The following is a 16,952-nucleotide window of genomic DNA, read 5'->3' on the forward strand; positions in this document are numbered from 1 at the left end:
ACCAGCTCCATGGCAAACTTTGCCAAACGATCAAATTTCAAGGCATACTCAGTGACTGATAAGTTTCCCCTGAAGTAGCCTAATGAACTCCTCGGCCTTTTCCGCCCTGATAGCATCATTATAATATTTTTCATTGAATAGAGTCTGAAACTCTTCCCAAGTCAGAGCATTAACATTCTTGGTCTGGGTAATCACTTCCCACCAAATCCGGGCATCCTCCCGAAACATATAAGTGGCACAGGCCACCCTCTCATTACCAGATACCCTCATAAAATCAAGGATAGTGGTAATCATACTCATCCACTGCTCTGCCTTGGCAGGATCTGCACTACCCTCAAATACTGGACGTTGTTTCTTCCTGAACCTTTCATAGAGAGGTTCCCATTTATTTCCAACCTCAGGCAGCTACTGGCATCGACATAGGAGGTGCCTCTGATACATTGGCCACTGCAGGCACTTGCTGCTGTTTCAAGAGACGAAGCTCTTCTCCCTGTCTTAATATTGTAGCCTGCAGATCATTCACTATTTGCTGCCAGTTTACAAGAGCTGGCTGTGGAATCTGTGACTGGTCATTTTCCTGACCCTGGCTATTATTATTATTATTCTGGCCCTGATCACTCTGGCCAGCTAAAGTATCTGTCTGCCCTGGATTCATTCTTATCTGATACCTTGCTGAAATATTGATCAATACGGCCAGTTAAGTAGTAATAACTAAACCTCTTGCCGCCTTACGGTCCAAGAACAAGCAGACAATTATCACATTCCACAGTCATACAGTTATACAAGCAAATACATGTTTATAGCATTTAGCACTCAGCATGTATCACATAATAGTTCATAACAACAATACTAATAAGTATGTTCCAGCAATCCCGGTACTAATAAGCACACAGTTGCTGAGGATATAATAATTCAGGGCACAGGTTTAACATAGTCTCTCATGTATACAGGTAAAGCACATATACCACATTTAAGCAGTTATACATATAACTACATAAATAGTTACCAAACCATGAGTCGAGCTTGACTTTAGTGATGTGTGTACATGCCCAGCCAGTCTACAGGAACCCTAACCTTGGCATGCTTTGATACCAAGTTGTAACACCCTGGTTACCCCAGAACAGTTACGATTAACCAGAAATTTGACCCGCTACCCGAGTCCTTTGGTTAAAAGCGTGCTCTAAGTGTTATTAACATGTTAAGGTGATAAACAATAAAAAGGAAAGGGTATCTTTTAGTAAGTATATAACTGCTCATGAGCTTATCAAAACATTTACAAGTGATTTACAACTCAAAATGGTCACTACTGTTTCAAATTTACAAACCCGCCGACCTATGCGGCAAAATAAGGTAAACCCCCTAGTTCCTCTGAGAACTCCTTGGCCGTGGTGGTCAAGCGGCCGCATATGTACACATCACCACCTAAGCTCTCCACTCAAGGCTGGGTGAGCTTTTCTTTCCCTTTACCTGCACCACATAGCACCCATGAGCCGAGGCCCAGCAAGAAAACACAATATAGCATGATATAATATCAACAATGATCATAATAATCATTCAGGACTATCAGTCCAAAACAGATAGGTGACAGTCGCAAAAGTCACTAAATTGGGAATAGCTCTCTTCAGCCTTGTGACGATAGGGTCACCGGGGCTTAACAGGTAAGTGAACCTTTCATTAGCTTAACCAGGATAGGTGCATGGTGACTGGTCACCAACATAACCTTCCTCATGACCATAGAGTCATAACCCTGGAACATCGTTCCCTAGCCATGTGACAAGCGGTCACCTGGGCCTTAGGCCCTAGCTCTGAGTAACTAGTCATAGACTAGCCAAGCGCTTATAAGTTCATCGACCTTAGGGTCGATCCAGCATTAATGCCTTAGAGCCATTCAATGCTGATATCGATTAGATCTAATCTTCATTTGGCTCGGCGTTCATGACGCTATGCCATTTCTGACTCTTAGGTCAGTGTCCCTGACTAGTCAGTGCCATATACAAATAAACAACATTAACTAGCATTTAATATGCAATCCATGTCCACATTTATCAATCAACATGCCTCAATAACAATCGCGCATGTCATATATACACAGGGTACAGTTTTCTTACCTCAGATTCGAGCTAGATAGAGTAAAAGAACGACCTCAGAGAACGATCAACTTTTAGTCCTTTAGCAGTCACCTAGTCATAAACAAACACGGGACATCATCAATAAAAATGATCAACATAGGTTCCCAAACCAAAATCTAGCCTCCGGGACATCAATCCAAACTAATCCAAGTAATAGGAACAATCCCGAGGCCTAAAACTATGTTCCTGGGGTCAAAACACACAAATGGGCTCAACCCTGCTCAAGGGCTGCGGCCCTGGCACCTTGGGCCATGGCCCCCAGCCACCTCTGCAACAAGGGCCACGGCGCCCATCAAGAGCAATTTCCCCCACCTGCTTTTTCGAGCTAGGGTCGCGGCTCTCCAAGAACAGGGTCGCGACGCCCAACCCAGAACATGCCCAAACTTGTCCTCCAACATCCCAAGGCCTCCAAAATCATGCCTAAACATTACCAAATCATAAAATCAAAGTTCCCAAGCTTCCCAATGGTCCAAAACAATCAAAACCCAAGGTTCAATCAAACCAAAAACTCAACAATTCACAAAGTTCAATTCAAAGCTTAGAAACTCTAAAAACTCAAAACTTTAAACTTAGATTACCTTCGATTGGGTTGTTTCTCGTTAAATCCTTCTGTCAAGAAGCTTCTAATCTTTCCTAGGATCGCTATACCTCGATCCTCGCTTGATTCTGACTCCTAGAACTTGAGATTTCTTCGAAAAGGCTTCGAATGGTAAAAATGAACTACGGGAAGAGAACGAGAGGTTTTCTAACGTACGTTCTATCCGACAAGCTACTTCAAGCTTAAGTAACCTCAAATAAAACCTAGTGCTCGGGGTCCCAAAAACCTCCCCGAGGACATTATAGTCAAAACTTCCAGAATTTCACCCTGATCTCAATAACTCCCAATTTATCATCAAATAACATTCCTATTACCCATTAATTGACCCCGTTATGACAAACCGCCAATCCATTATATAGGACTGTCTCATGCCGAATAGCTCGAATATATCTCCATAATAATGGGATCTCATTCACAATTCACAATATGCACCCAAATATACAATTATACCCTTAACGGGCCAAATTATCAAAATATCATAATACTCAAATGTGGACCCACATGCATGCATATAACATCATATTATAATATAATTCATATAAACATGCATATATTCATTTAATGGCGTAATTAAACAGTTATGGCCCTCCCGACCTACTAAACCAGCCATTAAACCGCATCGGAGGATTCGGGGCATTACATTAATAAACACTTTTTTTTTTACTCAAGAGACAACATAATTGTAAATGATAGAACTATTGCTCTTGTGTTTTTCTTTTTCTTTTTTTCTTATTTTTTTTTCTTCTTCTTTTTTTTTCGTCTCTTTTTTTTATGAAGAACATAATATAAGGCTCTCTAATAAGATTTGTCTATAGAAAATATTATCCCTAAAAAATCATCCATTCATACCACAATACCTTGTCCAAATAATTATAACCATTTCTAAGAATCAATAAAAATTTAAAAGTTGTTTTCTCAAGTCTCACTTCTCACAAAAAAGAATGAATTACTTAAACATGGAAAATTTTTAAACCAATATGTGCTAACAACCATCTTACCACAACGTTTGGCATGTGCATTAGGTAACTCTAGAGAAACTCTTAGTAATACAGATAACAAAAATTGACTCAAAAGTAACATTTTGCAAGAATAAATGAGTAATTTTAAAAAATTTGACCGTGAAAATATTAATATGACAAAATTAACATGAACGTGCATGAATATGCTCACCACCCCCAACCAAAATCAGACAATGTTCTCATTGTTTAAAAATATATACACGAAAAGCATGAAATGAGAACATGTAGAGAGTGAGCTAATGCAAATCGATATGATATTGATTCTTAGAAAAAGAAAAATAAATGACAAGACAAACTATCATAATAAAATAAAAAGGAAAAACAAAAATAAAACATACCAGAAATAAAGAAAGTAAGGAAAGATAGAACCTGATTAGTCTTGGCAAACCGGAGAAAAGTCTCCTCAGGTTGGTTCACCAACTCAATATTCTTGATTATCCAGTATCAAAAATGAATTTTCTTTTATCCTGTGTCTCAAAAATGGAAGCATTAGTAACATTCTCAGGATAAAGAAAATGTTTGTTGTCATTATCGTGGAGGAAATAGTGTGATTGATTCTTTGAGAAAAGTTTGTGAATTTCCTCCATAATAAGGTTTATCACATCAGTATGATAACACTTGTTTTCATTCGGAGTTGTTGGAAGAATTTCAGCATGAGGAATATTTTCACTCTGAATAGTAATGACATCATCCTCATCAAATTTGGTGGAAATAGGATTAGAGATTGATGCCATTGTTTCCTCATTTGTTTGGAATTGGCTGAAACAATGTGAATTAACTTTGTCGGTCAATTCTGAAAATTGAGTTCAAATTTCTCTAAGTTCCTCCATCATGTGTTTAGTAACGTTGCTTATGTGTTCAGTAAAGTTTATTTGTTCCTCCATAATTGTATATAATGTTTCCTCTAAGGAATCTGTATTAGTCCAGACATTATGTGGAGGTTCATGGTAAGAGTTAGAAAAATCGTGCTCAACATTCCTGCTAGATGGTGCCAATTCCCAACCAATCGGTGCACGGTAGTTGTACTTAGACTTCCAACTTGAAGCAACAGGGTTTTTCCAGCTAAGATTACTATTCTTGTAGTAACAATAGTATTGAAAATCTTCCTCCCTTTCTCTAAGAGTTGAGTAATCTTGAGCAAAATGGTCGCCTCTTTCACAGTCAAAATATGGTTCATCAAACTCTACCCTTATGAAGTCGTTACTTTCTCGACCATACTTAGCTTTCAAGTTTTCGAATTCTCTAGTCAAGAATTCTACTTCAGATTTAAGGTACTCTCTTTCGCTAAGTTTGTGGGCACCTCTAAAATTGCTAGTACCCTCAATAGCACTAGATTTTTTATTGTTTTGAAGTGAAGAGAGATATATTGGTTAATAGTACTCAAAACGTCGATGATCTTGTTCATTCATTTGTTATATATTTTTTCTTAATTTTTATATTTTTTTTTGTAAGTATTATAAGTGCAAGTGTGTAATAGTGTAATAAGTATACACCAAAAATATTCTCAGGCCAATTGGGAAGGCTGCAAGGTACCACTTTAGACCCAAGAGCTTTTCTAGAACTCCCCGAGGTTCTTAGAAAAGGTTGGAGGGTAACGCTAACACAGACCTTATTTAAGAAGCAATTTTTTTAAGACAGAACAAGTTTGATTTGTACTGATTTCCAAAATTACACAAATGTTCTCAATACTTTGTTTTTATACAAAATTTTATTTTTATTTATATTTTTTTTTGGAAAAAAAAAATAAATCTAAAAAATAAAATCCTAATCCTAAACCTAAACCTAAAAGTAAAATAAATAAATAAAATAAAACAATAACAAAAACAAAACAAAAAGAATAAATAAATAACTAAAAATGAGCCAAAAAAATAAATAAATAAACAAACTAAAAATAAAAAATAAACCTAAAAGTAAAATAAACAAATAAAATAAAACAATTAAAAAATGAATAAATAAAAAAAAGGAACTAAAAATAAAAATTACTAAGGAAAAATAAAATAAAAGAGAAATTTAAAAAAAAAAGTATACTACTTTTTTTTAAATAATAAAAAAAAGATTAATTTACTATGCAAACTTTAATTGTAGAATTACCTCCCTAGCAACGACGCCAAAAATTGATATCGCTCAATAACTCCTAAGCGGTCGCAGTAGTAATCGGGCTATGTCGTATCCACAGAGAGGCAAACACAACTAAAGATTAGATTAGTAAATAAAAGATAAAAATAAAGTAGAATTTAAGAAATGAATTTTGTGAAAGTAAAATGACAGAATAGGGAAAATGATCAAATAAAGTGCATGGCAAGGTAAGGATGCAGTGCTATAAAACCTATTCTAATATTGATATTAATTCAAAACACAGTTGCAATTCTACACCATTAATTGCAACTGGAAGATGTATATGTTAAAAGCACAAATTAAATAATCTAGATTAAATTGAATCTAACTCCTAATTTCATAGCATATCATATTATATATCCAAGAGCGACAAAATACCACTGAGCCCCTTGCTCTGCCCTTCTAGCGGTCGTGATCTCGTGGGAACGTCCTCTGGGCCTTCAAATTGGCGCTTGGACCTCGGTGGCTTGCCTGGCTAATTCTTCATTGCGCCTTGTGGCCTCTGCCAATTGCTGACGTAGTTGGCGATTCTCCAGTTCCATGATGGGAATGTACCTTTGAGGAGTATAATAGAGGTCCTCATCGAGACTGGGAGCAGGCGCCCCCTAGAGTCAGATGATACACTCCCCTTGTCAATGTCGTGGTCTGTCATTGGTTGCTTCCCAAGCCTCCGTGGGTAATCTTCAATGTGAGGAGCTTGCTCCTCAGGTATTTGGGGAAATGGTCTCCCACCAGCTCCTGGGTTGTTCACGGCAGCACTAAACAAAGTTTTAGAAAAGAAGAAAAGAACAGTAGGATTTTTACGTGGTTCAGTAGTTAAAATCTGCCTAGTCCATGAGTCAATATTATTGATTCGTAATACTCCCTCAAAGTTTTCTTAGAGCAATTCTACAGAGTATTCTTAGTACAAGATTGTGCGTGCCTACAAATGAAAAATACCAGGCCATTTATAGGCCTGGTTAGGAGAATATCCTCCCTTGATTCAGGGAAGCTACAACTGATTATTCTAATATGAAATAAATGTAATTAAATACATAATATCCCATGATAATTGGGATTTAATTATCATATAACAACAAATCCCTAAAGAATAGGGATCTCCTAACAGCTGTAGTATGGAAAACGCGTTGTTGACCTCGAATGCAAGGTTAACATGCTTTCGAGATCGACATAAATTCGAGCTTGTTATTTCGGTCAGCCTCCTCCTCAGCTGGTGGTTTCATCGAACTCAGTCTTCGGAGACCAATACCTTCGAGCTTGCAACTAAGGCTTGAATAATACCCATATGTGTTGGAGTAGATTTGTTCTTTCGAGCTTGATGCTTAAGCTCGAGCCTTTTAAACTTGTGCTCGATTGCCAACAAGAACAAGTTAGGAATCATGCATATTTATACAAGTGTTCAGCCAATACTTGTTTTTTCGAGCGTACATTTCGGGGCTCATTTATTCATCCTCAAAATTTGGGTGTAACACAAAAATAATACATAGTTTAAGTGTTCAACAAATCCTTTATAAAAAATGTTATTTTAGGATTTCTTTTAAATTTAATTTAAAATTAAATATTTACTTACGACTTAAGCAGGTTTACTTAAAAATGACAAGTTTATTATACGTGTTAAACGGATCGATACAAAAATACTTACACCCACCCATTTATTTGTATCAATATCGTTTTCAAGTTATATCATCGGGCCACGTCAAAAATTGTGGTGTTCTAAAACGACGTGGCGACTTGTCTGTTCATGTTCTTATTAGAAAATAGGCATGCGATGTTGCTTATAAATAAAATAAATAATATGTCACAGTGATATAAAATAACTAACATAAACATATATTGTGAGAAGTACAGATGAAGAGAGAAAATGATTATATCTAAATAATATAAAGCACATGTATAATAAATATTGCTTTTGTGTCAAACCGAGTTTAGTGTACCACACTATCTCCTTAAAACAATTACGCTTCCTCACCGTAGAGGATTGCTAACGATGTTTCCCATGATAAAATGGTCTATGGGCAGTAGCTAAACACCTTGTTTCTACTCCCAACGAACTGACCAATGTCTAAGAACACCACCAAGATCTGACTAAAGACTAAGAGAGCTTTGACGTCAGATGGTATGAACTCAGAGGAGTTTCAACCAAAAACTAAGAGAATTTCGATCAAGAGAGAGAGAGAGAGAGAGAATTTTGAAAATTGAGTGAGAGATTTTGATTTAGTGTGTGAAACAATGAGGTGAAGCCCTCTATTTATAGCCTTGAAGGGGGACCAAGTGTACTGGTCAAATTTGGAAGAAAATATAAATTCTATGTTGCAAAAGAAACCCAATGCAGACTGAGCTTTATGGGTCTGCACTTGTGTTTGCACACAAATCACATGCGTTTTTGCTCCACCCACAATGATTTGCATCCCTACGCGCTCAAGAGAGAGCCTCATTGCTTGTCAACTTATCAAACTAAGTATATGAAATTCTATATGTTCCCTTTTAAAAAGGTACTCAAATTTCCATAAGAGACTAACACAAATTTCATTATTTTCCCAAATCATTTTGTTTATTTTAAGTGATAATTTATCATTCACCTCATAATATTTTCAATATATTAATACTTAATTTTTACTTGCTCATAAAAGAGAACACAAATGTACAAAGACAACTCACTAATAAGAAATGAGTCCCTAAAATTATGCCTCAAAATGTTATTTAAAATAGTGTATATGCATATATGCATAGGTGATAGGTGTTAGCAAGACAGAAGTCTGTGCTACGTTTCAACAAAATAGAAACTGCTTTAATAATACAGAGCGTTCATGCAAGAAGATCCAAAACAGGTCCTTCCATCCGTCGAAACCTCAGCTATCATCTTAACACGTGTGCTCCTACCATTACATGCATGTAATCATGTTCATCTTAATCTAACTCATCACACTAGTTTTCTCTCTTCCTCTCTTCTCTTCTCATCACTTGATCTCTCCCTTATCTCTTTTTTCTTTCGTTTTTTTATTATGATCTCTCTTCTTCAGTTCCCAAACACACCAAATCTCATTTTCTTTTCTCTCTGTAAAGTTCTGGTCTTACCGATTAAAAGTATTAATCTTTTTTCTTTTTTTGGAGGGGAAAAAAATGGATCTTGTTAACTCTGTGCTGAATTGGGTGGTGCCCCCGACGAGTATGGTGATGATGGCCTGTGCTTGGCCAGCTCTCTGCTTTATCAGCGCTTGTGAATGGCTTTACAGTACCTTCAACGAAGAGAATATGGAAGATAAAGTGGTCATTATCACTGGAGCTTCTTCTGGAATTGGGGAGGTATGTTTTTACTTATGGGTCTCTAGATTATACCATTTGTTAAGATTTTGTCTCTATTAAGTCCTAAACTTATAATTTTCTAACAATTAAGTTTTTTTTTTTTTGTCTCACGGAAGCTAGTTATAATTACTTTTTTTTTAAAATGTGCTCTTTTTTATTACTATCTTTGTTTGAAAAAAAAAATTGAGATTGTAAAATGAATTGTAGGACTAATATGCCAAATATCATTCTTACTTATTGTTACTTCTTCTTCGGTAGGTCATTTTTTAAAATTAGTAAAATTTCTCATAGGGAAGTAGGATTCAAAGATACTAAGATTTTAAGTCATCTTTTAAGAAAGAAAGGAAAAAAAAAGCATATAACTAATTTATTGGTATTTAATAGTTTTTTTTTAAAAAAATGTGCAGCAAATTGCATACGAGTATGCAAAAAGAGGGGCAAATCTTGTATTAGTTGCAAGAAGAGAGAATAGACTGAGAGGAATCAGCGAGAATGCACGGCTTATAGGGGCAAAGCATGTGATGATTATAGCTGCAGATGTTGTCAAGGAAGATGATTGCAGGAGATTTCTCAATGAAACCATCAACTTCCATGGCCATGGTATTTACTATTTATACTGTACACACGTAAAGTACATTAATATATATATATATATGTATATTTCATATGTATAGTGTATTCACTAATCTCCTTACTCTAAATAATTTGACCCACTTTAAAAAGATATAAATAAAGAGTATAAATTTATGACACTAAACTTTGCCCCAGCATTTGGTGTACCAAAGTTTCCTACGGTCACTCATTGGGTGACTCCTATTAGAAGACTTGGAATATAAATGTTATCCCACAGTTGGACAGTGCTGAATTTTGACAACATGGAGTTTAGTAATTTATTTACGACCAATTTCTTTTAATCAATAATCACTTCCCCTAATGGGATCTCATTGTGTTCTGATTTTGCAGTGGACCATCTAGTGAACACAGTAAGTTTGGGTCACACATTCTACTTCGAAGAAGTGACTGATACATCTGTCTTTCCCCACTTGTTGGTAAGAATAACAATTCATATATTGAACCCCAAATAACTAGTTGACCTTATTATGTAATGTATCTCCTTAAATATTAATAACTGTGTTTTTGGTCCTAAAGTTTCCTCTCATTGCTTTTTCAGGACATTAACTTTTGGGGAAATGTTTATCCAACATTTGTGGCTCTTCCTTACCTATACCGAAGCAATGGTCGAGTCATTGTTAATGCCTCAGTAGAGAACTGGTTACCTCTGCCTAGAATGAGCTTATATGCTGTGAGTAAATGAAATATATCTGACCTTGATGTAGAATCACTGGCCTTGACTCACTTTTTCATGTTATATACTGCTTAAGCCAAAACAGGGTTATAAACACTTACATATGTACATAATTTTTCAAACCAGATGTTATTGCTTTCTCTTTTCTTTTTTTTTCTTTTTTTTTTTGTATGCTTGATATTATTGTATATGATCAACTAAACAAAAATTGATAATTGCAATGATTGCGTAGGCGGCAAAGGCGGCTCTAATAAACTTTTACGAGACACTGAGATTCGAAGTAAAAGATGAAGTGGGAATAACAATCGCCACACATGGCTGGATCGGGAGTGAGATAAGTGGTGGCAAATTCATGCTAGAAGAAGGTGCTGAGATGCAATGGAAGGAAGAAAGAGAGGTGAAATAAAATCAGAATATCTTTCTTCATCAAAATTGAAAACCATACATATGAAAGAACCATTCATGACTAGCTAGTACTAATACTATATAGAATTACTTCGTTTTTAGGTCCATGTGATTGGTGGTCCAGTGGAGAAGTTTGCAAAGTTGATAGTTTCTGGGGCTTGTAAAGGAGATCCATACGTAAAGTTTCCAAGTTGGTATGACATATTCCTACTATACAGGGTGTTTGCTCCAAAGATTCTCAACTGGACTTTCCGTTTGCTTCTCTCACCCAATGGTACTAGGAGAAGTACTTCCCTAGTGGGCACTGGGAGGCCTGTTGTTGCCGAAAGGGCCTTATTAGAGGGCACCTCTCCTAGGAAGACTCTCATCACAGGGGTACCCCTTACCTTCTCTCCTCTCAGCCCCCCTCACCAGCTAAAATATGAATAATAAGACCCCCAAAGTAAAAAGAGCCAGTATCATGGTTGATGTGCATGGTTGATTAGCTTATAAATGTTTTGTTTGTTTAAATTCGATCTTTTTTCTTTTTAAACCTTTCTTACTGGATTTCTCTCTCTCGTTACTCACACTCTTGTTCAATAAAGTTAGACAATAAACTTGAGCTTCTGGGTGAGTTTGTGTCATTAATAAATATTCACGTGACTGTTTGCTTTCAGGTTCCAAGTATAGTCATTACATTAATTAATGTGACTGTACTAGGAACTTACAAGCAAATGGGGGGTTCTAGAAGCAAGTGACGTAAGTGAGTACCTATACGTATATTACTCGGTTGTGAATTTTAAACCATATGGATCGAAGGCTCGGGTCAACGTGGACCCCAAAATAAAAATATATGATAAAATTTTAAATGACCCATAGACATAAGCTATTGACCAATTCAATGGAAACGGATATGTAGGCTGCTGAGCGGGAGAATTGAAATCCATCGAAAGTTTTTTCATTATTATTATTTAGAAGAAAAAAAAAACAGAGTCTTTCCATTTATGGTTAAATAAATGATACCAAACAAGCCGTGGGCTACTGTTAGCGAGTCAAAAAAAAAAAAGATCATGGTAAGGCTTATTAAAATTGCCGTGGCTTTTAGTGATGAGAAACTCTAGTAAGTGTCATAGAGTTACTTTGTGGCTCTTGCAAATATTCAAAGATACTTTTCTTCTTTTTTTTTGTTAAAAAAAAAAAAAAAGTTCAAAGAACTATTCATTATAGTCACGACTCTTAAGAAGATGACCCTTCAGAGTAGTAGAACTGTTATAACGTCTCTCTCCTATAAAGTGTCTCTCTTTCGATAATTGTAACGCCATGGAAGATTAATTTTAGTGTTTCATCAATGAATGTCTAAATAATTCATTTGTGTTTGAATTAGTACGTAACTAATGAATAAATGCGAGACACTATAATTGAATAGATAATCTTTTCTTTTCTTTTTCTCGGAAAGGGAAGTAGATAATCTTAATTACAATGCATATATCCCCGTTGATAAAAGGCGATCCTTAATATTATTGACTTAATTCAATTACGTGACCACGGGACTTAAAAGAAAGTCTAGATTCTTGTAATTTTATCATGATAGATCTTCGTCAAGAGTTTTAATTAGGTTATGGTGTCGAGTCTTTAATTAAAAGGTGTTTCCAGTATTAGCATACTAAACTTATCGTTCTTACGTATCAAAATGTGAATAATATGTATAATTTTTTTTTGTCTCGAAATAATCACATCATCACCACTTGTCACATTTTTAAATTATATTACCATTACTTTAACTAAATAGTGTGACATAATTAATAATTGAAATAAGAATATAAAACTTGAGAATTAATTAATTTGGAACAGTGGTGGGGAAAATGTTTTTGTTGATATTTTCTTTTCTTCTTATAATCATTAACATAAGTCATCTTCCTTCATCTCATCCAAATGGTTAAGATTTAAAATCACTAACTAAATGGTAATATATGCAAAAACACAAATAATGTCTGCATTATATTTATTATTATTGGCTAAAAAACTAGTAAAAAGTATCACTCTTCCATAGTTGGTGATTTTCTTTCTGGGTATATACAAATAAGTATGCAAGCAAGGGTCCTACAAAAGACCCAAAATTAGTTCTATCATATTATATTATTAGAGATAATCTTCAATAGAAATGCTCAAGGCCTCTGCATCGGGTCCCAGTTCCACCTCGCACCCTTCCCACGTCCCAGAGCTTGCTCCCACGTCGCCCCAAAGCAGAGTCTGATCCGTGCTACAAAACGCACCGTTTTGAACTCCACTCGTCACTTTCTGTTCTGTCCCAGGCGAATTCCCTGCTGACGACGGCAACTGAACCTGGGCGTCGATTGCCATGCCGGCGTCGGAAGCCGCCTTCTGCACTGACCTCGGTGACATGTTCCCCGGAAGACCAGCTGCCGGCAGCATCATAGGGAAGTTGAGACCCTCCGACGTTAAGGGTCTTCGAAGACAGTAAAACGCAACGTCGTGGGCCACCGCCGCTGCCTCTGCAGTCGCGTAGGAGCCTAACCAGAGTCGGCTTTGGGTGCCTGGAACTCTGATTTCGGATACCCATTTGCCCCACTTCCTTCTTCGTATCCCCTTGTACTTCGTAGCAGGAGCCGAGTTGGGTCTGCTCTCTTCCGAGTCATAACTCATTTTTTTCTTCTTCTCTTTTAAAAAGAACTCTCTGTCCACTTTCTAGGGCTAAAAGAAGTGGTTTGTTGTTAGCTACAAATATCACGAGATAAAGAAGTGGGGAATGATGAGGGATACATATAAATAAATATATATATATATATTGTCAGCGCTGTGGAGATGTTTATTGAGATAATTGAAGAATATAGTGTTAGAAGAAGCTTTACAAGAAAGTCAAGACTTTCCACAGCTCAAAATAAAATAATAATAAAACTATATTAACTTTTTTCTCTCTCCTGCTGGAGGTGGACTTTCAATTAATTTAGTGGCTTGGATTGTTTTCTGAGATGATGGTGGGGAAGGTCAAAATTTTCCATGGTCAAAGCTAAGACCAGTTTCATCATCCAATTTGGAAATAATAGTTCATTAATATAAACAATGATATAATAATTGTCAGAGAATGGACGGTGGGTTTTACAAAGACATATCATGTAGACAAGTTGAGGATAGTACTAGCAGTACTGATTAATGTCATGAAACGTGTTGGAAAATTTATACGACTTATATTATTTATTACTCTACGACATTTGTATAGGAGGAATAGGTTAGACACTTATCCTAAATAATAATTTGCTATTATGTTAAATTAAATATATTTTGCATTAAAAAATGAATTCAGCATTAATATTTGTATAAATATATTATCACAATATTCTTTGATGCGGTATATTAAATTGTCAAAAGTGAACTGTATTTATATAAACGAAAACTTAAAATGGCAACAACAATTGTGTGGTGCCCAATAATCAAAATTAAACTCTGGTGGTTGAATTGTTACTCGATCAAAGTTAATCATCTTGGATATTTCTTTTCCTTTATAAGTTAGTTTGATTAGGCTTGTTTATATTCTGTTTTTATTAAAAAAAAAGTAGTTATGAGAGACAAGAGTACTAATAAGTAATGTTAGGAATACTTGCACATTATACAAAAAATATAAATATACATGATAATGTGTTAATTAATTGCAACTACAAAATTTAAACTAATAAAATTCTACATACATGGAAATATTAAACTCCACCAATTATTCTTCTAAAAAATAAATCAATCAACCTTTTACATATATAAACAAAATCGATAATGCTCTATCATATATCACATTTATTATTTTATTTCTAAATTTTTTAAATTTATCAGAATAATTTTATTATAAGTTATTTCCTAAAGTATATACTGTATTTTTATTATATAATTTATGTACAATTAAAAAATGTGCGTAAATGGGAAAGCCATCGACGAATAAAGCATAAAACAATGGAGTAACTTTTGATTGTGGAATCAACACGTGCGAAAATGTCCACTGGGAATTGAATTTTTTAACCTGAAGTATTTATTTCAACTTTCAAGTATGCGCATTTAGTCGCAACGTAAAAGACCCGGTCCTCTTTTACTATTTTATTCACAGTAAAGGAATAATAATAATAATAATAATAATAAGATTTTTTTTTTTTATCTATGTTTTGTCTCACTAATTGTTTGGACTATGTAGTTTGACAAATGACTTTTTGGACCCTGTATTTTGTAAAATGGATCAAATAGAATCATAAACTTGATTTTAGTTAAAGTTTTATGAGCTAAAACTACAAATAATTCACAAAACTAACAATTTAAAACAAAAATAAAATAATTTTTCCTAGCAACTGTGTTATTATATTCAATTTTTTCTTCATTACATAGAGTCTAAAAATGTATAAACCTTAATAATAATAAGGGTTTACCACTACTACAAAATGGTCATTTGCGTCAATTCTCAACTGCCACAGTTGATTTTTTGCGTCAGTTTTAAAAGTGACGCAAAATCACATGACGTAAATCAACTTGTCATTTGCGTCAGTGCTTTGCTGACGCAAATCTGACATTTGTGGCAGTTCCTCACTGACGCAAACACCTGTCATTTGCGTCAGTGGAGAACTGTCACAAATGTCAGGTTTGGGTTAGTTGGGCAGTGATGCAAATGGTATATTAAAAAAAATAAAATAAAATAAAATATTTTAAAAAACCACCACCAAACAAAACTATATTTATTTACTTCAAAACCAAACTTATAATATAAAAAATACAATATCAAACTCAAAATTGATTGAATACAAAATACAAAATACAAAACAAATTTACAAACTCTAAGCAAATGACAATTTATACAAAAATAAGATATTATCATAGATATTACAAGTCTCAATACTTCATAATTTTTACATTTTTTTTTTCAAATATCAAGAGTTTACACAAACAAAAATCAAACAAAACAGAAAAATTTCTCCACTAATTGCCTCCACCGAGGACCCACCACCACCACCCTAATCTTAAGCTATAACCATGACCACCACCTACAATGGAAAATATATTAGAAAGGAAAAAAAAAATGAGAGAAAGAGACCCACCACCAAATAAAAAGACATTTGCGTCATTTATAAGACTGACGCTGTTAAAAATAGCATTTGTGTTAGTTTGTAGCTGACGCAAACAAGTGCATTTGTGTCGGTTTTGCACTGACACAAATGCACTTGTTTGCATTAGCTACAAACTGACACAAATGAAATTTTTAACAGCGTTAGTCTTATAAATGACGCAAATGCTCAAACTGAGTCAACCGCGTCAGTCAATGACTTTGACTGACACGTTTGACTGACACAAATGGGGGGTTTTGTAGTAATATTTTTTTTGTTGACTCTGTGATTTGTTCCATTACCTGTTTGAATCTTGTATTTTGACAAATTACTTTTTGGATCATGTGTTTTATAAAATAGTCCAAATAGAACTTTAAACCCGATTTTGGTCAAAGTTTCCTGAACTAAAATCACAAATAATTCATCAAACTACACAATTCAGAAAAAAAAAAAAAATCATTCTATCTAACAACTATGTTGTTATATTCAATTTTTTATTCATCAAAATTGAATTTATGAGTCTATTTGAATTATTTTACAAAACACTGGGTTAAAAAAATTTGTCAAAACACAAAATACAGACAGGTAATACAACAAAACACAGGCTCCAAAAAAATATAAACCCTAATTAATACATTTTTTTTAATATTTTTTTTGACAAAATATTTTATTTAATTTTATTGGCGAAATTTCAAATTTTCATGTAATAAATAATAGGGATAATGGTGGCAAAAATACAAAATATTTTCAAATACTTTCACTTATATGCCAATTCTTTTTTCCGGCAGCAAAAATATCAAATATTTTCAAATACTTTCACTTATATGCCAATTCTTTTTTCCGGCAGCAAAAATACCAAATATTTGTTAATAGTTTCACTAAGTACCAATTCTTTAATTTTGGCGGCAATAATACCAAATATTTATTAATAGTTGCACTTAAGTACCAATTTTTGTGTGGAAATTACATTTTATATGGTCTTTTTAACAAACTTTGCAAAAATATGGC

General features: G+C 34.5%; 2 protein-coding genes across 2 annotated transcripts; one reads left to right on the forward strand and one right to left on the reverse strand.

Moving 5' to 3' along the window:
• Positions 1 to 8,834: 8,834 nt before the first annotated feature.
• Positions 8,835 to 11,414, forward strand: LOC133804447 (11-beta-hydroxysteroid dehydrogenase B-like). Its single transcript, XM_062242609.1, has 6 exons — positions 8,835 to 9,164; positions 9,572 to 9,764; positions 10,128 to 10,213; positions 10,336 to 10,467; positions 10,703 to 10,867; positions 10,978 to 11,414. Exons 1-6 carry the CDS (start codon positions 8,982 to 8,984, stop codon positions 11,302 to 11,304), a joined length of 1,086 nt encoding a protein of 361 aa, XP_062098593.1. The 5' UTR covers positions 8,835 to 8,981; the 3' UTR covers positions 11,305 to 11,414.
• A 1,294-nt stretch (positions 11,415 to 12,708) lies between these two features.
• LOC133803486 (ethylene-responsive transcription factor ERF020-like) lies at positions 12,709 to 13,621 on the reverse strand. The gene has a single exon (XM_062241546.1). The coding sequence runs from the start codon at positions 13,516 to 13,518 to the stop codon at positions 12,994 to 12,996; it is 525 nt and encodes a 174-aa protein (XP_062097530.1). The 5' UTR covers positions 13,519 to 13,621; the 3' UTR covers positions 12,709 to 12,993.
• Between the last annotated feature and the right edge of the window lie 3,331 nt (positions 13,622 to 16,952).

This window comes from Humulus lupulus, chromosome X (assembly GCF_963169125.1).
Source record: "Humulus lupulus chromosome X, drHumLupu1.1, whole genome shotgun sequence".
NCBI classification, from domain to species: domain Eukaryota; kingdom Viridiplantae; phylum Streptophyta; class Magnoliopsida; order Rosales; family Cannabaceae; genus Humulus; species Humulus lupulus.

Excerpts from the sequence above, each read along its gene's own strand:
- LOC133804447 (XM_062242609.1), top strand. The coding sequence starts at position 8,982 with ATGGATCTTGTTAACTCTGTGCTGAATTGGGTGGTGCCCCCGACGAGT. Across the intron at positions 9,765-10,127 it reads CATCAACTTCCATGGCCATG|TGGACCATCTAGTGAACACA; the intron begins GTATTTACTATT and ends CTGATTTTGCAG. Across the intron at positions 10,468-10,702 it reads CTAGAATGAGCTTATATGCT|GCGGCAAAGGCGGCTCTAAT; the intron begins GTGAGTAAATGA and ends ATGATTGCGTAG.
- LOC133803486 (XM_062241546.1), bottom strand. The coding sequence starts at position 13,518 with ATGAGTTATGACTCGGAAGAGAGCAGACCCAACTCGGCTCCTGCTACG.